This window comes from Poecilia latipinna, unplaced genomic scaffold (genome assembly GCF_001443285.1).
Source record: "Poecilia latipinna isolate Pla-1442-1.1 unplaced genomic scaffold, P_latipinna-1.0 Scaffold1721, whole genome shotgun sequence".
In the NCBI taxonomy this organism is placed as follows: domain Eukaryota; kingdom Metazoa; phylum Chordata; class Actinopteri; order Cyprinodontiformes; family Poeciliidae; genus Poecilia; species Poecilia latipinna.
Window position 1 is genome coordinate 69,551 of NW_015114337.1, and position 26,005 is coordinate 95,555.

At 36.4% G+C, this 26,005-nt stretch overlaps 2 protein-coding genes and 3 long non-coding RNA genes across 5 annotated transcripts; all 5 read right to left on the minus strand.

The window, feature by feature from the left end:
- Positions 1–590: 590 nt before the first annotated feature.
- Positions 591–2,866, minus strand: LOC106964799 (uncharacterized). The gene is made up of 3 exons (XR_001428505.1): positions 2,796–2,866; positions 1,191–1,283; positions 591–646 (listed from the first exon to the last, which is right to left on the minus strand). It is a non-coding gene; the product is annotated as an uncharacterized LOC106964799 (long non-coding RNA).
- A 3,643-nt stretch (positions 2,867–6,509) lies between these two features.
- Positions 6,510–7,786, minus strand: LOC106964798 (uncharacterized). The gene is made up of 4 exons (XM_015060509.1): positions 7,413–7,786; positions 7,050–7,284; positions 6,922–6,975; positions 6,510–6,831 (listed from the first exon to the last, which is right to left on the minus strand). Exons 1-4 carry the CDS (start codon positions 7,488–7,490, stop codon positions 6,548–6,550), a joined length of 651 nt encoding a protein of 216 aa, XP_014915995.1. The 5' UTR covers positions 7,491–7,786; the 3' UTR covers positions 6,510–6,547.
- Positions 7,787–9,214: 1,428 nt separating this feature from the next.
- On the minus strand, positions 9,215–20,275 carry LOC106964800 (uncharacterized). Its single transcript, XM_015060511.1, has 7 exons — positions 20,186–20,275; positions 19,668–19,728; positions 11,946–12,185; positions 11,583–11,820; positions 11,455–11,508; positions 11,101–11,364; positions 9,215–11,005 (listed from the first exon to the last, which is right to left on the minus strand). The coding sequence occupies exons 2-7, from the start codon at positions 19,713–19,715 to the stop codon at positions 10,971–10,973; spliced, it is 879 nt and encodes a 292-aa protein (XP_014915997.1). The 5' UTR covers positions 19,716–19,728; positions 20,186–20,275; the 3' UTR covers positions 9,215–10,970.
- On the minus strand, positions 14,903–15,803 carry LOC106964801 (uncharacterized). Its single transcript, XR_001428506.1, has 4 exons — positions 15,764–15,803; positions 15,338–15,477; positions 15,027–15,156; positions 14,903–14,918 (listed from the first exon to the last, which is right to left on the minus strand). It is a non-coding gene; the product is annotated as an uncharacterized LOC106964801 (long non-coding RNA).
- A 2,393-nt stretch (positions 20,276–22,668) lies between the features above and the next one.
- LOC106964804 (uncharacterized) lies at positions 22,669–23,448 on the minus strand. Its single transcript, XR_001428507.1, has 3 exons — positions 23,104–23,448; positions 22,793–22,922; positions 22,669–22,684 (listed from the first exon to the last, which is right to left on the minus strand). It is a non-coding gene; the product is annotated as an uncharacterized LOC106964804 (long non-coding RNA).
- Between the last annotated feature and the right edge of the window lie 2,557 nt (positions 23,449–26,005).

Genomic DNA, 26,005 nt, shown 5'->3' on the forward strand with positions numbered 1-26,005 from the left:
TTGTTTGCAGCTAAGATGTTAGACATGTCAAGAGGAAGATAATTGATAATGTAAGTTACTTGAGCATCAGCTGAAGTGATCCAGTGAACTTGCCAGCAACAGGAGTTTAAAGAGGTCAGTAAAACCCAGCTTTTATTTTGATAATCCACTTTCGCTTATCAATAAGCAAATTTGCAATTTAGTTAACAACCTAAATATTCAGTTAGCTAGCAAGCAAAATCTCTTTGTCCAAGCTAAGTATGTAGGCTTGAAAATAAATATTTAGTTTGGAAATTAAATATTAATTTGAAAAATGAACAATGTGAAAAAAATACACATTTATTTTGCAAAATAAAAAATATTGTTGATTAAATATTGTATTTTGAGTGTGCATTTCCTTTGTACACTTATGTGGCTTGCAAATTAAATATTCAGCTTGGAGTTCTGATCAGTTATCATAAATGTATGACTAACATGGTGTAAAAAAATCAACACCCCTTTTTTGTCTTATGACAGCTAAATAACTAAATTATTGCTATAAATTTTTTACTGTGTAACTTTACAAACTGCATGCTGTCGCAACAAGATTGAAGATGATGGATGGTGACTTACATCATCATTGTCCCCAGTCTGCCATCTGTATTCCTTATTTTCCTCGATGATTCTTCTAGTCAAAAGATGATAGTAACTTTAGTGAAGGTTAATTTCTAAGGAAATATCTGCTACCAAAGACTAACTTTTATCATACATGCTGAAGTCATGTTCCAGCCCTTAAGGTAGACCAATTTAAAACATTTTTATTGAATCATTCAGAGAAGATTTAATATCTGGTTAGATTTTACCACAGCTTCCGTAAACCCATCTGGATGCTTCATTACAAACATAAAACATCTGACTAGAAGAAGCAGAACATTTAGAGTTGACTCAAGGAGTATATTAAAACTCCTGAAATCATGTAATATTGCTTTAATCCTGCTGAATTCAGTGTGCAGAAGAATCATTCTCTTTCCTCTTCATAAACTGACCAACCACACAGATGCAGCATCAGCTTCAATTGAGCTATTATACCTTTATCTGTTGTGAGAATAGACAGAAAAACAAAACAGTAAAAGTTTCTGCCAGACAGAGGAGCCTGCAGACTCTGAACTGACACATTTCTTAATTTCTCCATGGTGACAGGAGATGTTGTGTATAAAATAGTCCCATCTTACCGTTCAAATAATGACACCCTAATGTCATTTTCTGTCTGAGGTCCAGGTTCTCGTCTAGGATGTGTCATAACATCTTCAGCTTTGTGATGGTTTCTGTAAATAATGTGACAACCAAACAGGAAATGTTTTCAGGTGAATATTTACATTCTCACATTCAGGTTAAACATCCACCCATTAGTTGTCTTATGCTTGGCAGTGTCATGAAACCTGGTTGGAACTGGTTGAGATCTTTCCAGAACACACAGAAAACAGGTCACAAAAGCCTGGAGGCAATAAGTAATCTTGCATTATGATTAATGTTGATGGAAACTTATGTAATCCTTATTTTAAATGCAATATGAATTTATTACGATTTAATGATGATTAAAATACATGTAATCCTTTTCTTAATGACATTAAGAACTACGGTTATGAGTAATGTGATTCTGGTTGGAAAATAGAAATGGAAAAAACATAAAATATGTAGCATGAACTGTAGCGGGTCGTAACGTCTGGATCTGAAGGTAGTTAGAGCTTAGATGCATCTTTCTCGCGCCCAGCTTAAACAAAATGTCCTCTACATTTGTATCTGTGGTAATACTCAGGAATTAGAGGCTTTTCGGACCCGTTAGTTGGAGAGCTGGTCAGTAGTCAGTCCGCTGGAGTCTGGGAGGTGTTAGGGGCGTGGCTGATTACTGCATAATAACAGCAGGTAATGGGTTGTTGGGAGCAACATGTCCAGGAGGGAACTCCAAACTCCCTCCTCCCTAGTGACATTCATCCTCTCATTCAGGAGGATAATAAAGTGTTTCCAGGCCAGAAACCTTCCAGTAAGGTCAGATTTTATAATAATTTCATTTATTTAACCAAGTAAAACCCCACTGAGATCCAGATCTCATTTTTAAGAAATACCTGGGAGGAAATCATAAACACACAACAACCTGGTTACACAAAAGAGCCAACAGATCAGAAAAAACAGAAAACCAGCAGATTTTCAACTCCTCACTGAATATCTATGGCTGAGTTCATCCCTATGAAGGAAGCTCATTTCAGACACTTGTGCAGGATCTCAGTGTTTTGATCCTGATTCATGTTTCTTGACCAAAGGCAAGGGTTGGAATGTATGGTAACCACTAAGAGTTTTGTTTTTTGGCTCAGCGTTTTCTGTACCAAAACACACTGGAACAGCAGTACTGGCAATACTGCCTTGTGGAATCAGTCTGCTCTTCCTGGTCTCTTTCATTCAAAATGATGATTTTCCAGTAGCACCGGTCCTCTGATGCCAACCTCGAATTTAACCATCAGATTTTATCACCCTGATGATTCTGAAGTTTGTCATTGTTGCAAAAACTGGGTCTAACACAACAGTGTGCATGTGTTTTAAAAGGACGGAACCCCGAAAGGACAGGTGGGGCAAAAGTGGGTGTAAAAAAAAAATTATGCAATTCAAAACCAATGTTGCACAATCGCTCACAGCTCAGAGCACCATAAAACCAGTGAAAAGAAAGAACACTAGTTGAAATAAACAAACTGCCTGTTAAATTCCGTTGAGAAAATACAAAAAAATAATACTCTGTTATAAATGAAGCCGCTGCCATGATGAAGACTGGTTTGGAGAGAACTTACAGAAAATCCCAACACCATGTAAGGCATGGGAAGCAGTCCATACAAGGCGGGTCGCTGGATGCAGGTTTCTTTCTGAAAAAAGCAAAAAAAAAAAAAGACAAAAACACATAAAATATTATGTAGTTTAATACTGACATGTTGTGAAGGGACTAAATGATGATCATCCCAACAAGGAGGAGAGGATGACCAGTTTAGAACATTGTGAGTCATTATGATCTGATTGGATTTTGCTGCAGATTCCTAAATTCTTTCTGGATACATCTGTTTCTAAAACTTTCTGTACATTTATGCTTTTTAGTATTTACATATTTATTTATGTGTTTATTTAAAACAGACAAAATTAAGGTATAATCTCCAACATTACAGGAGATGCAATTAGTGCCTGTCTATATTTAAATCATAAATTGGAACCGTATTCTGAAAGCGCCTTAGACAAATGCATTATTTGTCCAATGCTATTTGCTTTATGGTGGAGGGCCACATAACAAAGAGCTATATGAGACCGGATTGCTTGAGTGTTGTTCCAGGTGGGCCTAATTTAGAGATTCACTATCTGATGATGCATAAAAGTGAAAAACAACTTATGGATGTTGTTCAGTAGATTCTGTAGTGTTTTGGCCAGAGCAGCTCCTGTACACACTGTCACCTGGTTACTTGAGGCTCAGTTCTGCCTCTGCTTGGCTCTTCTCTTCATACAGACAGAATGAACTGGTCAGCCATAGAAAAAAAAAACTTTCTGAAACACAGACATGTTTTCCCAAAGATAAAAGAAAACAACTCAAAGCTTAGCACAGGCTTCAGGGCCACTGAGTTTTATGAAACAGGGGGAAATTTTCTGCATGTTTTGTCAGCACACAAGGATACAACAAATACTCAGAAATATAGAGAAACTAGCTAGTTAGCTTCTGTCAGTCTTAAATATTTAAATGGTCAGCAGTACTATAGTCACTTATCAATTCTTAAATATTTAATCTGTAAGGTGACTATTGCTCTGTGTCCTGAATCAGACATTCCTTTAAGAAAAAAGAAAACAAACTGTTCTGTTTTGATAGAGCAATGGAAATGGCCCTGGACAGCACTATTTCCAGAAAAAAACTAACAAAGGTCACAGAAGCGTACATGAGCTTTTAGTTTGTTTTTTTCTCATGTGATGAGTATTTTTGTGTTGAGTTCAATTAAAGCATTTTTGAAAAGTTAAGCTAAAAATGAGTTAAGAAAGTATTAACTTTCTTAAAATAACTTTAACTGGGAAAACTATCAATAAGGACGAGAGAGAGCAGGATAAGCTGTTCCATCTTCAGCTGTCGGAGTTCATCATCTACTAAAGTAAATTGTAACCATATAAACCATATATGTAATTTATCAAATGAACTAAGCTCTCAGGATAAGTGCCATTTAAAAATATAACTGATGGCAAAGCAAAGGCTCAATAACAAGGAAATGGCTTAAAGGGGACCCACCAATATTGACAGAATGGTCAGCTACTGTAGAAGAAATATGTCAAATGGAAATGGTTACTTTCTAGTAAACATGTCCAAAAATATAGGTCAAAATGCTTAAAATATGTGAACTCGAAAGTAATGTGAAGTACTGTCCTCTTTGGTCTTCTTTATAATTCTGAAAGGACAAGGGGACAGAACTGGGACTGGAAAAACAAAGTAAGTAAAAACCAATGTTGCAAAATTGCTCATAGCTAAGGCACCACATAACCAGTGGATTACAGGAGCATTAGCTGAAAAAAACAAGCTGCTTACATTAAATTCATTTGGGACATTGAGAGATTGACTCAGTTGTAAAAGAAGTCGCCATGATAAAGACTGGTTTGGAGAGAACTTATAGAAAAGCACAACACCACACAGGACAGGAGTTCTTAGAGGAGTGTTTGCTAGCTGCAGGTTCTGCTGGGTGTTTCTCTCTGGAAAAAATATGTTAAGAACACATGGAAAAGATGATATAGTTTAATCCTGAGAAGTTCTAAAGGAAATAAATGAGGGCCATCCCAACATTGAGGAGAGGGTAACAAGTTTAACATACTTTAAATGAGTCACTATGAGAAGATGAATTGGTTGAATTTTTCCGCAGATTCCAAAACTACTCTTGATCCAGACATATCTGACAAGTCTGGATATGCTTGTCTGTGTTCGGGCAGAAATTGTGATTGCTCACAATACAATCTAAACCAGTCTGGTGCTGTTCTTTTGATTCCTCTCTGCTCCTTATACTTGAAAAAGAATTCCTTAAACTCCAACTCCAAACCAATTAGGTCTTAGTTCGTACGCTATATTGCCAAAAGTATTTGATCGCCCATCACACAAAACACACTGAGTTTTGACAATAGGAAAGCACTGCTTGCTAGAATGAATTCACATGAATTCCTGCACAGGTTCTATTTCAGAGTTGCTGGTCAGAAAGGAACCAAGGTCTCCTCAAGATCTCCAAATAATGATCTTGAGGGCCAGTTTCCTGCAACTTTTAGATGTGTTTTGGAGGCTGATTTAACGCCACCCAGATCAAGTGACTGACAAAGCAGTTTCTGTTTCAGAGGTCCTGCTCAAGTAGTAATGGTAATCTACCTAACTGGTTGAATTAATCAGAATTTTTGGGTAAAAAAGGATTAGTATCATCAGCACAACAGTGGGAATTTATCTCATATGGAAGCGAATGTATAATCAAGAAAAAATTACTCAAGCACAGACCACTGTAGTTACTCTACAAGTAATCCTGGTGCTTGGAGCTCCTGGAATCTGGCAGGGAAATACAATCTAAACCAGCCTGGTGCTGTTCTTGTGATTCCTCTCTGCTCCTTATACTTGAAAAAGAATTCCTTAAACTCCAAACCAATTGGGTCTTAGTTCGTACACTATATTGCCAAAAGTATTTGCTCGCCCATCCAAATGATCAGAATCAGATGTTCCAATCACTTCCATAGCCACAGGCGTATAAATTTAAGCACATAGGCACACAGACTGGTTTTACAAACATTTGTGAAAGAATGGCGAGCTCTCAGGATCTCAGTGAATTCCAGCATGGAACTGTGATAGGATTATGGTGTGGGGTTGTTTTTCAGGAGCTGGGCTTGGCCACTTAGTTCTAGTGAAAGGAACTCTGAATGCTTCAGCATAACAAGACATTTTGGACAATTACATGCTCCCAATTTTGTGGGAACAGCTTGGAGCTGGTCCCTTCCTCTTCAATCATGACTGAACACCAGTGAACAAAGCAAGGTCCATAAAGACATGGATGGCAGAGTCTGGTGTGGATGAACTTGACTGGCCTGCACAAAGTCCTGACTTAAACCTGTCAGGACACATTTGGGATGAATTAGAGAGAGACTGAGAGCCAGGCCTTCAGTATGTGACCTCACAAATCCACGTTTGGAAGAATGGTCAGAAAAATCCATAAACACTCCTACACCTTGTGAACAGCCTTCCCAGAAGAGTTGAAGCTGTTCTAGCTGCAAAGGGGGACCAACATCATATTGAACCCTATGGATTAGGAATGGGATGTCACTTAAACTCACATGTGAGTCAAGTCAGGTGAGCAAATACTTTTGGCAATATAGTATATGAATGACTGGGTAATAATATTAGATGGTCAGCTGAGAACAGGAAATCTAAATCTTGACTTAAGAACTTGTTGAACTTACGTGTTGCTTACGTGTTTAATAGACTCTCGACCTGGAGAAAGTTAAAACAACATGAGATGGTGTTTAGCTTTAGCAATAGTAGTAAAGAAAAGAGAAACAGCTGTCATTAGAAAGTTGTGGACTGACCTGGTTTAGAAGGTGACTGTACATCAGACAACAGTTGTGGATATTCGGTTTGAAGATGATCAATCAGCTTTTTGGAGGTTTTATTTTCCTCCACTCTGTCAACTAAGCAAGTGGCCATGTTAACTGGGGTGTGGTTTTGAAAGATTTTATCCTTGTCCGATGACTTCAAGATGTTTGCACTCATGAGATCCTCTGTGAGTTGTGTAAAGGTTTCTTTTGGTACCTTCTTCAAACAATCTAGAAGCATCCTGTTGAGTTCTTTCTCTGTAGGAAGAAATACAAATCACTGCAGTTCCTTGATGGAAATTTTGTGAAGCCATAAAGCTCAGATTATGGAGCCCATGCTAGTTGTACCTTCACTTGGAGAAGATGAATTAATCTGCTCTTCAGTTTCAGGTATAACTTTGTCTGTTGGGAACCAGAATAAATGTTTAGCAGGAACTTCTTCTGATGTTTCAAGTTTTTTGCTCCATCAAACAGACCTTTATTGCTTTCAATCTTCTTCAGGATCTTCTTCGTGACCTCCCTGGTGTTTGGGGTGTACGTCTTAATCATCAGATCTACCGTTTCCAGACTGTCTGCACCATCCAGCTTAGATTTTGTGATGGGTTTGAAGCCATCCTTGGACTCGTCTGCAGTGTGAAGGTACCACTGGAATAACTTCAGCTGCTTCTTATCCGGGTTTTCCAATTTGTCCAGAAGCCAAATTTTAAAACCCTGCCATAGTTGAAAAATATTCATTAGTATTAAACAAGTTAAGAACATCTTCTCTGAACTCATACTCCCTCTGATGAGAGAAATTAAGAAGCTTCCTGTGTGTAGGGAATCAAAGTAAATGTAATTACATGTCCTTCATATGGAATTATCTTCTTGAAAATCTTGTCTGCCACCTCCTTGGTCTTTGTGGTGTACTTCTGAAACATCAGATCTACAGTGTCCAATCTGTCTGCATGTTCCAGACGGCTCTTTTTGATTCGTGGGAAATCAACCTCGGACTTGTCTGAAGTATGAAGGTACCAGTGGAAGTACTTAAACTCTTTGCTGTCCAGATCATCCAAGCGGTCCTTCAACCATTCCTTTATAAAACAGATAATGGAAGGTAGACAAATGTCATCAACAAGGCAGCTCACTGATGTTAGGACTCTAGTATTGATGGGTCCAGGGTCACATCTTCAGGTTTTTTGCCTGACTATATCTTAAAGCAGTGTACAAAATATCTTCTTACAGACAAGTGAAGAAAAACTGTTCCCAAAGAGCCTAACAATAACCATGAACATTACTGGAGTCTTTCAAACCACAGAAAATCTTGGTATCATAGGCAGTATTGTTTTCAATCTTACAAAATAAAAAATAATCATTATTATTTTTGATTGATTTAGCCAGAAAAAAAATATGAATGTGGATGTTTTTAGAGTCCTATTTTAACCACGGCTCCTAATTTACTACCTCATATTTTAGCTTAACTTTAAAATAAATGAATGTCTTGTAAGATGAATTCTTTTTTGCAATTAGTATTCCATATGACAAGCCTTATACTTGCTTAATTTTATGTATTTGTTTTGTTAAGAAAACAGTCATTCTTATTTTTGCATATTTTAATCAAACTTTTTTTTAACACAAAACATTTTTAACACCAAAATTAATGAACAAAACACTGAAAACTAATCTACTGGATAGACTCATAATATTATTTTTTATTATCTTGCATATTATAAAATATCTTTAAACTGCAGTTTAAAATATCTGGACAAAAACATAAAGCATTTTGCTCGTCACCGGTGTCTACTGACAGAGAGAATGTGTTGCCCATCTTATCTAGCCCAGCAACGGTCTACAATCTCACACACAGTGCTTCATGTGAGTATTTATATCAACTTTAAATGGTTTAGTCCTCATGTACTTTATTATGGCTCACAAGCACATAATCCCATATATAATAACTTCTGGTTATTATATTTAACATTAACATTAACTGCTATGGTCTTCAGCCTGCAAACATGATAGTAGCGGTTTTTTTAAGGTAACAAAGATGAAAATAGACAAAGCTATCTAGATGCACTATGGTAGGAAAATCTGACAAGGTATCACAGATCGTCAGAGCACTGGCTCACTTCAAAGACAGCCAAAACGTTCATGACCGACTCATCACTATTCAATACATATAAAGTTAGCAAACTAAATATTTAGGTTCAATTTAAATATTTAGTTTGAAAATGAAATAATTAGTTTGGAAATGTAATGTTTAGTTTTAAAATAAACATTTAATATGGCAAATTAACATGTTAGTTTGAAAATAACTATTTAGCTCTGAAATAAAATTTTCAGTTTGTAAAATAAACTTTTGTTTTGTAAAACAAACATTTACTTTGAAACTAAATATTTAATTATGAGCTAAATATGCACTTTGTTAACTAAATATTGCTTGTAAAATAAATATTTCATTTGGAACAAAAATATGGTGAAAATACGAATTTGAAAATTAACATCCTTTTTATTCTTTTATGACAAGTTAAACAGACCAAAATACTGCAATATTTTTTTATTGTGTTATTTTACTAGCTGCACTCGATAGCATATAGCTTGAACATGATGGATGGTGACTTACAGCGTCTTGTCCTTCAGGACAGATCTCCCGCAAGAATTCCTTCCCGTCATCGAAGTAGCTATGGGTCAAAAGATTATCCTAACTTTAGTGAAGGTTCATTTTTATAGAAATATCAGTTACAGAAAATTTGCTTATATCACTTTCTAGAGTTGAAATCATGCTTCAACTCTAGAAAGACCAGTTGAAAACAAGCCTTTGTCAATCTGAGACGATTTATCACCTGGTTGGATTTTACTACAGATTCCTAAACTGTATCTTGATATGTCAGTTTCTAAAGCTTTAACATTTTATACTTGGAAATATGCAATCAGAAATGGTGATTGTTTCAAATGACTGATCCTCCAACACAGACTAATTAAAACACTTCATCAGAGGGTGATGTTTAGCTAAACTGGGTCCAGTGATGAACCAGTGCTAACACTTTTTTCACACTATTTTATTCTGTTTCTACACTGAGTTTGGCACAAGGCTTCATCCTGGTACCGACTTATCAGTGCAAGAGAACAGATCAACCTTGTTCTGGAGCATGGTTCAAACTTGAAGATTCAGTGGGATTTTCAATACACTATTTGATCATAGTGGTTCAAGATTAACACAAAACACACTGAATTTTGACAATAAGAAACACTTATGAGTTAAATTAGTCTCAGGCAAGCAGCTTTTTGCCCTCAATCGAGGAGCTGTGGTTGGGATCTTGTGAGTACAACGTCACGCTGCAAGGGGTCCATACACTTTTTGAATGAATTAAATAAATAAATATATTAAATTCTCTCAGCTGTCTTTGTGTTTTAAAATACTTTATAAGTGTTTTAATTACACATTGTGATTGAGGCTTTCCTAATATGTTAACCATTGTTATTGAAATGCCTCCCTGCTGGAGGGCAAAAAGCTGTCGTCAGTGATTACAATCAGCGATGTTAGTTGTGAAGTTGTGGACAATTCGAAGTGTGTAAATTTGACAAACTCTTTATACATATGTGAGTGTTCAGGTTAGTATTTATGCATTGTTTTAAGTACATCTGTTAATTATGAGGTACACTTACAAATCTTGTATTCTTTTGGGCATCATTGTACACTTGATAAATCTTTCTGAGACTAACGTAGCTCTATAAACGCTTGCTGGAAAATGAATCACATTAAATCCTGCAACACGTCTCCGATGACGGAATAACATTACAACATGATGTAAAGCTCATAAAAGTTGATTTTACATAATACTACGCCTTTAAAATCTCATCGACTAAACCCCTGAACAGTCTTGGGCCTAAAGATGTTTCAGAGTTGCTTTTCAGAAAGGAACCATGTAGACCAGGTGCTTCCGAATACAGACCTTGAATTCTAGTTTCCTGCAACTTTTAAATTGTCATCATTGACATGGATGATAATTTAATGTCATCCATGTCAAGTGACTGATAACACAGTTTCTGTTTCAGAGAAAATTGTAATCTACTGAACTGGTTGGATTCATCAGTATTTTTGGATAAAAAAAGTATTAGTATCATGAGCATAAAAGTGGAACGTTATCCCATGAGGAAGCAAATATATAGTTGAGAAAAATGACCCAGCAGCCTTGTGGTACTCCACCAATAATCCTGGAATTTTAGATCCTGATATCTGCCAGACAAATATGATATAAACTAGCCTTGTGCTGTTCCTCCCTACTCCTCATACTTTTAATTTAATTTACTAAATTCCAAAACAAGCTGACCTTAGTTCATATTAATAATTGGATAAGAATGTTGGAAGGGCAGCTGAAGAAATTTGATCTGACTCTGGATTTTAGAACCATTTATTGAACTTACGTGTTGCTTACGTGTTTACTAGACTCTCGACCTGGAGAAAGTTAAAACAACATGAGATGGTGTTTAGCTTTAGCAATAGTAGTAAAGAAAAGAGAAACAGTTGTCATTAGAAAGTTGTGGAATGACCTGGTTTAGAAGGTGACTGTACATCAGACAACAGTTGTGGATATTCGGTTTGAAGATGATCAATCAGCTTTTTGGAGGTTTTATTTTCCTCCACTCTGTCAACTAAGCAAGTGGCCATGTTAACTGGGGTGTGGTTTTGAAAGATTTTATCCTTGTCCGATGACTTCAAGATGTTTGCACTCATGAGATCCTCTGTGAGTTGTGTAAAGGTTTCTTTTGGTACCTTCTTCAAACAATCTAGAAGCATCCTGTTGAGTTCTTTCTCTGTAGGAAGAAATACAAATCACTGCAGTTCCTTGATGGAAATTTTGTGAAGCCATAAAGCTCAGATTATGGAGCCCATGCTAGTTGTACCTTCACTTGGAGAAGATGAATTAATCTGCTCTTCAGTTTCAGGTATAACTTTGTCTGTTGGGAACCAGAATAAATGTTTAGCAGGAACTTCTTCTGATGTTTCAAGTTTTTTGCTCCATCAAACAGACCTTTATTGCTTTCAATCTTCTTCAGGATCTTCTTCGTGACCTCCCTGGTGTTTGGGGTGTACGTCTTAATCATCAGATCTACCGTTTCCAGACTGTCTGCACCATCCAGCTTAGATTTTGTGATGGGTTTGAAGCCATCCTTGGACTCGTCTGCAGTGTGAAGGTACCACTGGAATAACTTCAGCTGCTTCTTATCCGGGTTTTCCAATTTGTCCAGAAACCAAACTTTAAAGTCCTTCTATAAATGAAAAAGATTAATTAGTATCATACCAGTCAATAAAATCTTCTCTGAACTCATACTCCCTCTGATGAGAGAAATGAAGGACCTTCCTGTGTGTAGGGAATAAAGGTAAATGGAATTACATGTCCTTCGTGTGGAATTATCGTCTTGAAAATCTTGTCTGCCACCTCCTTGGTGTTTGTGGTGTACTTCTGAAACATCAGATCTACTGTGTCCAATCTGTCTGCATGTTCCAGACGGCTCTTTTTGATTCGTGGGAAATCAACCTCGGACTTGTCTGAAGTATGAAGGTACCAGTGGAAGTACTTAAACTCTTTGTTGTCCAGATCTTCCAGACCCTTCTTCAACCATTCCTTAGTTTCCTTTAAAAAACAGATAAAGGGAATAATACATAAATCACCATCAAGGCTGTCAGAAAGCCTACCCTTGTTGGAATCCATTTTTATAAACAAACTGATGGGATCTAATTCCTAATTATTTCTTTTGTTGGAGATATCAGCTTCGTTGTGCTAAAGACACCTCTGCCAAGCTACCCCCATTGCGATAAGGGGATCAGATACGAATCTGCTACAAAAACCACTACAAAAGCAAGACCTAAGCTTTGCTTTTGGAATCAACCTCCAACTGACACACAAGAACTTTGAACCTTTTTTTCTAACCTGGTGGCAAGATTTATTTCAAAACCTTCAAAGTGTTCAATGGAGAACTTCTAGCAGTCTGTAAAGCCCATTTTTCTGGGTTCCCATAGAGACATGAAAGTCTCTTGATGCGTTTTACCTGCAGAGGCCTACGATAGTGGCCTCCATGCCTTGACAATAAAGGTCCTTTCCTTGGTTTTTCAAGCCCAATGTACTTGGGTCATGAGGCTCTGCTGAGAAACTCCAACTGGGACACCAGCCTGAAGAGAACAAGTTCTTTCCTGTACTTTGAGAAATGTCTACAAAGTACTTGCCTGTAAATCTGATCTCCTCGAATAAAGTATACCTTTCATCACAAGTGCTATCCTTGCCATGAAAGTCAAGGATCAGACTTATAACCGACCAGCTGCCAGTTTGTCTGGTTGCACTCCCTAAATTTGAAGATGATGACTTCAAACTAAGGCGTTATTTTTTTCCACAATTCTCAATATTTGTAAATCACACTAAAATATGACATCACTGTCAATTTTTATTGGTTCTATTTTTATGTTTTTTTTACTTCTATTATTACTACTAGAAGTAAATAACACTTCAAGTAGCAGAAATATTATATACTTCTAGTAAATATTACTTCTAGACAACCAAAGTTGGCTAGAACTTTGGTTAGCTTTTTATTTCATTTTATTGGTTCTATTTTTATGTATTTTTACTTCTAGTATTAGTTTTACTTTTGTATCTTTTTGTCAGTTCTTTTTGCTTCTGTGTTACTAGCTTAGGAAGTTAATTGACTAAAACCTGAAGGTAGATTAATTTTGTTGATAAACTCTTGTATATTTTAATGAAGCCTTGGCGCAAATTCAAACTGGAAGACTCTTCAGCCTTACCTGCATCATCCAATCGCCGCATCACGCTCACCACCACCTCGGTGGTGGAAATAATTACATGCCCATGCCCTGTCACGTCCAATCACCAATCAAGTTCCCGCTTATAAGAACCCTCATCCATGGCAATATTCGCTTTCCAGCTACGCTCAACCCACTTCCACCCCTTCTCCACCTGCATTCTCCCAAGTTGCCATCCTTCCTCTGATCTCCATCACCAGTGTAAGGGCCCAGGGGAGAAGACATCCCTAATCAGCATCGGGAATGCTCATCTTAGCTTATTGCAATTCACAGCACAGTCTTCTGCCAGGGTCTGAGCGCCAAAAAACTTTAATTCATTTATGTCAATAAACCTTTTAAATCGTTGTTTTTCTCTGTCTCAGTCTCTCCAGATTTGTATTTATACCATACATGTGTAGCATCGTGCAGTTCAGATATTGCCAGTGCTGGACTTATGCCTTCATCTAATATTATTTAAAAATATAGGCCCTATTGGGAAGGTATGATGAATACTAAGACTGAAATATTTGGTTATATACAGTGGAGGTCAAACTTATTAGCTCCTCAATGAAATTTTAAGTCTTTTTCAAAAATGTCTCAAGTGCTGTTAGAAAACATTAAGGGTGCCCTTTGATCAAAAATTTTGACAGGTGACTTTTGACATTTGAGGAGAGAGCCAAGTGGAGGGGCATGATGACATAATTGGACACGTGACCTCACGTGGCTTCACATGGCAGCACATAATAATAGCATGTGATAGTCTATGTTTGGATGTCAGTGGACAGTAGGTGTTTCTGAATTACAAACCGGATTCCAAAAAAGTTGGGACACTAAACAAATTGTGAATAAAAACTGAATGCAATGATGTGGAGATGGCAAATGTCAATATTTTATTCGTAATAGAACATAGATGGCAGATCAAAAGTTTAATCTGAGTAAATGTAACATTTTAGAGGAAAAATATGTTGATTCAAAATTTCACAGTGTCTACCCAAGTAAAAAAAAAGAAGTATGCTTTAGTATACTAAATTTTAAGATACTTTAGCATAATTTGCTTTCTGTACTTAAACTATTCTATTTTGGAACATTTTTTGTGCTTAGTATACTTTAGTAGTATTTAAATAGTATTAAATTACAACGTTTAGTATACTTTAGTATACTCAACGTACTTTTTTGGAACAACTTAAAGTTGTTCTTAGTATACTTTAAGTATACTTTTTTTATGTAGTATACAAGAGAAATATTCCAAAAATATTCCATATTGAGTGTACTAATTCCATCATAGAATTATATTAAAAATATATTTTTAATGTATTTTAGATATACTACTAATATATTAGTAATGTATTTAAATTACACTTAATTTTCAGTTTTGAGTTACTGCTATTGCTAATAAAGTACAATTTTAATTACTCATAAGTCTTTTGTACATTACATGCATAACTACACTACAGTACTTACATTGTTTTAGGCTACAATTAAATGGAAAGATTAATTACACAAGTTGCCGAAGGTAATTCAAATATTTTGTTTTATTACCGACATGTGGTAAAACATTTATGGGTGTCTTCTTTGCCTGTTTGTGTTAGAAGAAGAAAAAAATAGTCAGCAATGTCATATAATCAGTTGATGTTGGCATTAACTATGAAACTGTTTTAAGTGTGGACTTAAGGAGATAAACTACCTTAAAATCTTTCCATCCATGATGTGAACACACTGATCCTTGCAGGGTAGCGAGGGGGGCTAGTGGTGCCCATCTCCAGCAGCCATTAGATGAGAGGATCCTGGACAGGTCACCAGTCCATCACAGGGCCCTGAAAGCCAACAACAAATAAAATGTATGAAAGAGAAATGTTAGATTAGCAAGGGTAAAAATTCTGTCCAGTTATCTTTAAATCAAATCATGTTTATTAAGCACTTGGTGTTGGTAACACACCAGTTTTTGTTGTTGAAAATGTAGCTAGCTCCTCATTAAAAAAACAAAAACAAACTTACATCATGAAGACGATGTGAAGGTTCATCTTCAGAGCTGGTTGGTGATCTGGTGGAGCCAGAGATTCTTCTGAGACAGGAAAGTCTTTAGTTTCCTAACACCTGATTTCTCTGGCTTCCTCCTTCATCTTCATTTGCTTAGACTGCAAACATATGTTGAAGATAAAAAGATTGATGATGAAGTTATAACAACAACCTCACAATATCAAAGTCTCTCTGTCTTATGGAGCTTAATTAAAATCAGGTTTAGTTTATGAATAAAAGTATAAGTCGCAACAAACAGAGCCTCCATGCTGTTGTAACATGAAGCTGAATGATTGCTATAGTAATAATCATACAAGTCACAATAAAATTATGAAACCAACGTAAGTTATATATCTTTACTGCACTGTTTATAATTAAATGAAGATAATTAATAAGCAAACTTACCACCAGCTAGCAACACGTTAGCAGCCTTCGTCCCTCCGGGCTCCTTTTGTGACACACATTTCATTTCCATCGGTTGTTGTCCCGTTGTGTTGTCGTCTAACTCGGATTAGGACGTCACCAGCTTGAATTTACCAAAATTAGTAACTATTGTCAAGGCCCTCTCTACTTTTAAGGCAATATTATGCGAGTAAAAATGGCGAATTTGAACAGCGTCTGTTATTTTCTCTGGCTCATGGCTTCTTTTTAAGGCTTTTTTTTTTAATCAAAGTGTGCAAAACCGCCACCATCTGGTCTGGAGTGTGAACTGGAGCTAATGCCATTGATTATAAGGTTTTACATCACACATCTGAAAATGGATTGGGTACTTTCTTAGAAATTACATCATGATTATCATTTTTTATTGTATGCAATTTTAGTAAATAGTAAAATATTATTAAGGCACTTCAAAATTCATACTTTTTTGGTACTTAAAAAGTATGACTACATATTACATTAAACACACTTTAAAGGTGCCTAAAAGACATACTTCTGCATATGTATTAGTTTTATTTTGTAATCAGGTTGCTGCGTGATGCAGACTTCTGCCCAGGTCCCTCTTGAAAATGAGATCTGGATCTCAACGGGGTTCACCCGGTTAAATAAAGAAGTTAAAAAAGGCATACTTTATTAGCCTAAAATTTACACTGAGATGCAGTTTCAAACATACTGAAATTAATAATTTAAAGTAGTGTTAAGTAAATTTTAAAAAATTCTATTTTGAGCATATATTTTTAAATATACACAAAATATATTTTAAATATACTTGAGAAAGTGTATATTTACACTTGGCCAAATATATATTTTGTTCACTTAAAGTATACTTTTATTTAATATATTAAAAGTGTATTTTGGTACAATTATGTTTAAGTGTGTTTAAAGTTCTAATTTCAAAATTGGTACCTTTAGTATACTTCAGATATACTTATAGGTAGTACACTTAATATTTAGTATACTTAAAGTGTACTTTCACAAATTTAAATATGTTTGAAATATACTAAAGTATACTTTTTTTTCACCTGGGTACAAATCCCAAAAAATTTGGGACAAGTAGCGATAAGTGGCTGGAAAAAGGAAATTGAATATAACAGGAAGACCAATTAACACTAATTAGGTCAATGGACAACATGATTGGATATAAAAAGAGCTTCTTAGAGTGTCAGTGTCTCTCTGAAGCCAAGATGGTAAGAGGATCACCAATTCCACCATTGTTGCGCAGAAAGATAGTGCAGCAATACCAGAATGGTGTTACCCAGCGTAAAATAGCAAAGACTTTTAAGTTATCATCATCAACCGTGCATAACATCATCAAAAGATTCAGAGAATTTGGCACAATCGCTGTGCGTAAGGGTCAAGGCCGTAAAACTCTACTGGATGCTCGTGATCTCCGGGCCCTTAAACGTCACTGCACCTCAAACAGGAATGCCACTGTCAAGGAAATAACAGCATGGGCTCAGGAATACTTCCAGAAAGCATCGTCAGTGAACACAATCCACCGTGCCATCCGCCGCTGCCAGCTGAAACTCTACAGTGCAAAGAGGAAGCCATTTCTAAGCAGCTCCACAAGCTCAGCCGTTTGCACTGGGCCAGGAGTCATTTAAAATGGAGCGAGGCAAAATGGAAGACTGTTCTGTGGTCAGATGAGTCACGATTTGAAGTTCTTTATGGAACACTGGGACGCCATGTCATCCGGACCAGAGAGGACAAGGATAACCCAAGTTGTTATCAATGCTCCGTTCAGAAGCTGCATCACTGATGGTATGGGGTTGCATGAGTGCTGCTGGCCTGGGCAGCTTGCATGTCTGGAAAGGCCCCATTAAAGCAGAGAGCCATGTTCAGGTTCTAGAACAACATATGCTCCCATCTAGACGTCATCTCTTTCAGGGAAGACCCTGCATTTTTCAACAAGATAATGCCAGACCACATTCTGCAGCAATCACAACATCATGGCTATGTAGGAGAAGGATCCGGGTACTGAAATGTCCAGCCTGCAGTCCAGATCTTTCACCTATAGAGAACATTTGGCGCATCATAAAGAGGAAGGTGCGACAAAGAAGGCCCAAGACGATTGAACAGTTAGAGGCCTGTATTAGACATGAATGGGAGAGCATTCCTATTTCTAAACTTGAGACACTGGTCTCCTCTGTCCCCAGACGTCTGAGTGTTGTAAGATGAAGGGGAGATGCCACACAGTGGTAAAAATGGCCTTGTCCCAACTTTTTTGGGATTTGTTGACGTCATGAAATTTTGAAACAACATATTTTTCCCTTAAAATGATACATTCTCTCAGTTTAAACTTTTGATCTGTGATTTGTGTTCTATTGTAGATAAAATATTAGATGATGGCACCTCCACATCATTGCATTCAGTTTTTATTCATAATTTGTTTAGTGTCCCAACTTTTTTGGAATCCAGTTTGTATACTGTTACTTTAGATTTAAGTAAAATCTTAAGAGTAATGTAAAACATTGTACTTTAAACTAACTCCTGCGAAACTCCATTCTAAGTATGTTCCCTCACATTAAGGCATGTGATGACATATGGTGGTACATCTCAGCCTCAATGAATTACCCTTTCAAAATACGGTATATCTATGAATCTCTTTTTGAGCATAGCCCTTCAGATGAAGGCTTTGGGCTGAAGCCTAGCTTGAGATAGTTTTAATAATGTTATTTCAGTTTAGATTCAATTTTGACGAGTTTGCGCAATTTGTTTAGTTTGGCATTATTTTGCCTAAAGTGTCTCACTACTGGCTTTCCACGGTTCAGTTTTCAGTGGTACAGCTTTGTATAAATTCGTCACAGCCCCTGTTTACCTATAAAAGCACATAGCCTCCTCCCTCTCCACCTCTATTACCCCACCTGCCTGATGGCGAGTCAGAATTTGAATAAGAATTATTATTAGTTATTGTTTTGAAAAAAAGAAGTCACTAGAGGAAAGATTTACAAAAATAGTGACAAAGTTGGTAAGTTGACAACAGCTTCTTTCGTACTGATCACACTCCCATCCATCTCCATGCTCATCCCCTCACTCGGTCGTGTTTCTCGGCTCCGCCACGTTTGCTGGAATTTTTCAAAATTTGCCATGGGTGCGGTTTAGCTTTCAGAGGTTAGTTACACTTTAAAGAGTTATGGCTTACTTTCAAAAGAATGGCTGTTGATTTTTATCAGTTGAATGCCCCCTCGGGGATGTGGATAAAGTGCAAGTTTTAGCATATGCTTCAGTTCCCCACGTCTTTAATTCATTCTCTCAGGTCAGAGTTTTCATTTTCAGTTTTACACGCTTGGCCAAGTCTGTAATGTCATCCACAGTTGCTCTGACTCTTTGTTCAAGCTAGTTGACGTACTGTCCAAGTATACTAAGTTACTAAGTGTCTCATTTATTTTTTTCAGACTAGCTTCATTTGCTGCATGAAATCCTGGAGGCCAGGTAAGTTTCCAGGATTTACATGGAATAATTCGCACATTACCCATTGTGAGGCCAGCAAACCTTTTCAGTCAGTGTAGAATGAAGAAATTATTGATTTAACACTTCAGGCTGTTTTGTTAGGCTCACCATAAGTATCCCATTTGCATCAGCCATTTTGTGATGATACATGAAGAAGTAAGTAAGTAAATATAGTTAGGAAAATTAATACTTATTTCTCAAAATATATGTTGAACTAAATATTTAAAGTACATATTGAATTATTTGCTTCTAAATATATACTTTGTAAACTAAGAATTTAGTTTGGAACTGTGACATTTGCAAATGTATGAGTAACAGTGAAAATCTGACTTTAAAATCAGCTATGACAGAATTAAACCAGAATACACAAACAAGAACAAACAAACAGCAACAAGCTTAAAGAAGATGGACGGTCACTTACAGCATCCTTGTCCCCTTTGGGACAAATCTCCTGCCAGGTTTTCTTCATGTCCTCGGGAAGTCTTTGGGTCAAAAGATGATGCAAATTTTAGTGACGGTTCATTTTTGTAAAAATGTTATCAGCTACAGCAGATAAAATTATTATACATGTTGTAATCATGTTCCAGCCACTAGATATTAGAATATGAGTCACTCTGAGGAGATTTATGATCTGGTTGGATTTTTACCAAATTCCTAACCTCCCCCTGCATACTTTCATACAAACATCAAACATCTGAAAATTACTATAAGGACTAACAAACTAACAGAGTACATTCAAACTCTTGATATAATGTAATGTTGAATAATCATGTTGAGTTCAGTGTGCAGATAAATTGTTCTTTCTTCTGTCCTAACCTGATCCAAAGTGGTGAGTATAAAATGCAATACTTTCAGTCAGACAGAGGATCTTATAGACTTAGATTGGTTTGTGTCTCCATGGAGATATGAGATGGAGTGTAGAAAATAGCCTAAACTTACCTCTGATTTAATGAAGCTTTAGTGTAAGTTTCACTCTGAGGTTCAGGTACTGGTCCAGGTTGAAGTGTCTGAGCACGTTCAGGTTCATGATGTTTCTGTCGTCTGAACATGACCAGACAACCAAAAAGGAAATGCTTTCAGGTAAGTATTTAGAGTCTCACATTCAGGTTAAATGCCCATTTATTAATTGTCTTATGCTTCTCAGGAAATATTTTGTTAGGGGCAGCAAGTCTAGGAGGGAACCTCAGACTTCACTCTTCCTAACAACATCCTGTGTTTCATTCTGGGAGATCCCAAAGGCCTTTCCAGGCCAGAAAGGATTTATAATACCTCCAGTGAGGTCTGATTTTGCCTGGAATTGCCTCCATCTGGGACTTACATGGAAAACCTCAAAAGCAGGAAGCTCATTTCAGCTCCTTTTATATCCAGGGTATCCTCCATTTGGTCCTAATCCATTTTCCCTGACCATAGGTGAGGGTAGGAATGTAGATAAGTCACTAACAGGTTTGCTTTTTGGCTCAGCTCTTTCTTCACCACATGTTGGACAGCAGTGCTGGTGACACCTACTGGTGGGATCACTCTGCTATTACTTTTCTGTTTTATCCAAAATTAACAATCTGCACTCCACTATGTTAAATAAAGCTAACATAGTAATGCATCCAGATGATTTAAGCATATATACATCAGCATTAACTAATACAAAACTAGACACCATTATGAGCAAGGAATTAAAAACAGTGACAGAATGAGTTAATGCAAATAAGATGGTCCTGAGTTTATCTAAAACTAATTGTATGATTTTGCAGTGAAATTATAATTTAATAGTGGTAATTCAATATTTAATATTAAATTAACAACATCCCTAAATACCAGGCAACTGACAAAAATAACTTATGAAATTAAGGGTTGATGATGAATTATTATGGAAAAAAACATCAAAAACATGATTGTATATAAGGGTAGAGGCTTGTCAATTATAGGAGAACATGCAAGTTTTATTAATTTAAATATCTTGAAAACAGCAGTTAAATGTTTGATGTTATCACATCTTGCCTATTACCCAGAAGGGGGATTATAAAATATACAAAACAGCAGTCACAACATATGAAATATGATTATAGTACTAATAATACCATCATCAATGAACAACATCCTGAACCAGTTATTGGCCAAAGATAGATTAATGCACTCACTGATTATTACACACATATCTGTCTTAAAATCACCTTTTATTACATTTAAAAATCTCACCTTTAATGAAGAGAAACGCAAGTATATAACAAGGCATGAGGTTGTAGGAAACTTTACTACATGTAAAGTATGATCATCAAATGCATTGTTTTTGTGGAGATCTATGTCTGATTTGATTTGAAATTCTCTCTCTCATTCTTTCTCTCTCTCTCAACATACGAATCAAGTGAACTTCAACTACTCCCTGTAACATATCTCTAAGATAGGGTGTCTGGGGACACTAGGGGGAAAACTAATTTCGGCTGCTTGTATCTGTGACCTCGTTCTTTCAGACATGACCTAAGGGTCATGACCATAGATGAGGGCAGGAACTTAGACCAGTAAATCAAGAGCTTCCTTTTTGACTCAGCTCTCTCTTCACCACGACAAACCAGTACATCACCCGCTTCACTGCAGACGCTGCACCAATTCACCTGTCGATCTCCCGTTCCACTTTGGAAAGGACACCCTCCCCGACCTGGAGAAGGCACTCTATTCTTTTTCAGCTCATTTATTTATGCATATATTGATATAGCTATGATTTTTTATTTTATTTATTGAGATAAAAGATGATAAAAGAAAGAACCTTGAAAATATTGATCAACAGGTTTTGCATGTCATTCAACACATTCTCCTTTTGGTTTTCTCATCTAAGGTGTCACACACAGAGAGACACACACAAACACACACACACACACACACACACACACACACAAATAATACACATGCACAATAAAGTATAGGCAGCAATGTTATCTAGCTTGGTTAGATAACTGGTGTTAACTAACTTTGAAGAAGGCTAATAGGTTGATTTGTGACAATAACACTGTCACAGTATTGATGATTGACACACACATTTGTGAGGTTAAAACACAGATAATACTTATATGTAAAANCTTTAAGTATACTTTTTTTATGTAGTATACAAGAGAAATATTCCAAAAATATTCCATATTGAGTGTACTAATTCCATCATAGAATTATATTAAAAATATATTTTTAATGTATTTTAGATATACTACTAATATATTAGTAATGTATTTAAATTACACTTAATTTTCAGTTTTGAGTTACTGCTATTGCTAATAAAGTACAATTTTAATTACTCATAAGTCTTTTGTACATTACATGCATAACTACACTACAGTACTTACATTGTTTTAGGCTACAATTAAATGGAAAGATTAATTACACAAGTTGCCGAAGGTAATTCAAATATTTTGTTTTATTACCGACATGTGGTAAAACATTTATGGGTGTCTTCTTTGCCTGTTTGTGTTAGAAGAAGAAAAAAATAGTCAGCAATGTCATATAATCAGTTGATGTTGGCATTAACTATGAAACTGTTTTAAGTGTGGACTTAAGGAGATAAACTACCTTAAAATCTTTCCATCCATGATGTGAACACACTGATCCTTGCAGGGTAGCGAGGGGGGCTAGTGGTGCCCATCTCCAGCAGCCATTAGATGAGAGGATCCTGGACAGGTCACCAGTCCATCACAGGGCCCTGAAAGCCAACAACAAATAAAATGTATGAAAGAGAAATGTTAGATTAGCAAGGGTAAAAATTCTGTCCAGTTATCTTTAAATCAAATCATGTTTATTAAGCACTTGGTGTTGGTAACACACCAGTTTTTGTTGTTGAAAATGTAGCTAGCTCCTCATTAAAAAAACAAAAACAAACTTACATCATGAAGACGATGTGAAGGTTCATCTTCAGAGCTGGTTGGTGATCTGGTGGAGTCAGAGCCTCTTCTCAGACAGGAAAGTCTTTAGTTTCCTAACACCTGATTTCTCTGGCTTCCTCCTTCATCTTCATTTGCTTAGACTGCAAACATATGTTGAAGATAAAAACATTGATGAACGAGTTAGAAAAACAACATCACAATATCAAAGTCTCTTTGTCTTATGGAGCTTAATTAAAACCAGGTTGAGTTTATGAATTAAAGTATAAGACGCAACAAACAGCTTCCATGCAGTTATAACATGAAGCTGAATGATTTCTATTGTAACAATCATACATGTCACAATAAAATTGATAAAATAATTATTTATGAAACCAACGTAAGTTATATATCTTTACTGCACTATTTACAATTAAATGAAGATAATTAATAAGCAAACTTACCACTAGCTAGCAACACGTTAGCAGCCTTCGTCCCTCCGGGCTCCTTTTGTGACACACATTTCATTTCCATCGGTTGTTGTCCCGTTGTATTGTCGTCCAACTCGGATTAGGACGTCACCAGCTTGAATTTACCAAAATTAGTAACTATTTTCAACGCCCTCTCTACTTTAAAAGCAATATTATGCGAGTAAAAATGGCGAACTTGAACAGCGTCTGTTATTTTCCCTGCGTTCAAGTTTTTCTTCTCTTGATGGCGTTTAAAAAAATGAAAGTGTGCAATACACCACCATCTGGTCTGGAGTATGAACTGGAGTTAATGCCATTGATTATATAAGGTTTTACATCACACATCTGAAAATGGATTGGGTACTTTCTTAAAAATTACATCATGATTATCATTTTTTTATTGTATGCAATTTTAGTAAATAGTAAAAGATTATTAAGGAACTTAAAAAAATCATACTTTTTAGATACTTAAAAAGGATGCCTACATATTACATTAAACACACTTTAAAGGTGCCTAAAAGACATACTTCTGCATATGTATTAATTAGTTTTATTTTGTAATCAGGTTGCTGCGTGTTGCAGACTTCTGCCCAGGTCCCTCTTGAAAATGAGATCTGGATCTCAACGGGGTTCACCCGGTTAAATAAAGAAGTTAAAAAAGGCATACTTTATTAGCCTACAATTTACACTGAGATGTAATTTAAAACAGTAAAATTAATAATTTAAAGTAGTGTTAAGTGAATTTTAAAAAATTCTATTTTGAGCATATATTTTAAAATATACACAAAATATATTTTAAATATATTTTAAATATACTTGAGCAAGTGTATATTTACACTTGGGCAAATATATATTTTGTTCACTTAAAGTATACTTTATTTAATATATTAAAAGTGTATTTTGGTACAATTATGTTTAAGTGTGTTTAAAGTTCTAATTTCAAAATTGGTACTTTTAGTATACTTCAGATATACTTATAGGTAGTACACATAATATTTAGTATACTTAAAGTGTACTTTCACAAATTTAAGTATGTTTGAAATATACTAAAGTATACTTTTTTTTCACCTGGGTACAAATCCCAAAAAATTTGGGACAAGTAGCGATAAGTGGCTGGAAAAAGGAAATTGAATATAACAGGAAGACCAATTAACACTAATTAGGTCAATGGACAACATGATTGGATATAAAAAGAGCTTCTTAGAGTGTCAGTGTCTCTCTGAAGCCAAGATGGTAAGAGGATCACCAATTCCACCATTGTTGCGCAGAAAGATAGTGCAGCAATACCAGAATGGTGTTACGCAGCGTAAAATAGCAAAGACTTTTAAGTTATCATCATCAACCGTGCATAACATCATCAACAGATTCAGAGATTTTGGAACAATCGCTGTGCATAAGGGTCAAGGCCGTAAACCTCTACTGGATGCTCGTGATCTCCGGGCCCTTAAACGTCACTGCACCTCAAAGAGGAATGTCACTGTCAAAGAAATAACAGCATGGGCTCAGGAATACTTCCAGAAAGCATCGTCAGTGAACACAATCCACCATGCCATCCACTGCTACCAGCTGAAACTCTACAGTGCAAAGAGGAAGCAATTTCTAAGCAGCTCCACAAGCTCAGCCGTTTGCACTGGGCCAGGAGTCATTTAAAATGGAGTGAGACAAAATGGACGACTGTTCTGTGGTCAGATGAGTCACGATTTGAAGTTCTTTATGGAAGACTGGGACGCCATGTCATCCGGACCAGAGAGGACAAGGATAACCCAAGTTGTTATCAACGCTCCGTTCAGAAGCTGCATCACTGATGGTATGGGGTTGCATGAGAGCTGGTGGCCTGGGCAGCTTGCATGTCTGGAAAGGCACCATTAATGCAGAGAACTATGTTCAGGTTCTAGAACAACATATGCTCCCATCTAGACGTCATCTCTTTCAGGGAAGACCCTGCATTTTTCAACAAGATAATGCCAGACCACATTCTGCAGCAATCACAACATTGCTGGCTACGTAGGAGAAGGATCCGGGTACTGAAATGTCCAGCCTGCAGTCCAGATCTTTCACCTATAGAGAACATTTGGCGCATCATAAAGAGGAAGGTGCGACAAAGAAGGCCCAAGACGATTGAACAGTTAGAGGCCTGTATTAGACATGAATGGGAGAGCATTCCTATTTCTAAACTTGAGAAACTGGCCTCCTCTGTCCCCAGATGTCTGAGTGTTGTAAGAAGAAGGGGAGATGCCACACAGTGGTAAAAGTGGCCTTGTCCCAACTTTTTTTGGAATTTGTTGACGTCATGAAATTTTGAAACAACATATTTTTCCCTTAAAATGATACATTCTCTCAGTTTAAACTTTTGATCTGTGATTTGTGTTCTATTGTAGATAAAATATTAGATGATGGCACCTCCACATCATTGCATTCAGTTTTTATTCATAATTTGTTTAGTGTCCCAACTTTTT

Excerpts from the sequence above, each read along its gene's own strand:
- LOC106964798 (XM_015060509.1), bottom strand. The coding sequence starts at position 7,490 with ATGTTTCAGAAGTACACCACAAAGACCAAGGAGGTGGCAGACAAGATT. Across the intron at positions 7,285-7,412 it reads TAATTCCATATGAAGGACAT|GGTTTTAAAATTTGGCTTCT; the intron begins GTAATTACATTT and ends CAACTATGGCAG. Across the intron at positions 6,976-7,049 it reads GAAGATTGAAAGCAATAAAG|ACAAAGTTATACCTGAAACT; the intron begins GTCTGTTTGATG and ends GGTTCCCAACAG.
- LOC106964800 (XM_015060511.1), bottom strand. The coding sequence starts at position 19,715 with ATGAAGAAAACCTGGCAGGAGATTTGTCCCAAAGGGGACAAGGATGCT. Across the intron at positions 11,365-11,454 it reads TTCATCTTCTCCAAGTGAAG|AGAAAGAACTCAACAGGATG; the intron begins GTACAACTAGCA and ends TTCTTCCTACAG. Across the intron at positions 11,006-11,100 it reads ACAGTCACCTTCTAAACCAG|GTCGAGAGTCTAGTAAACAC; the intron begins GTCATTCCACAA and ends AACTTTCTCCAG.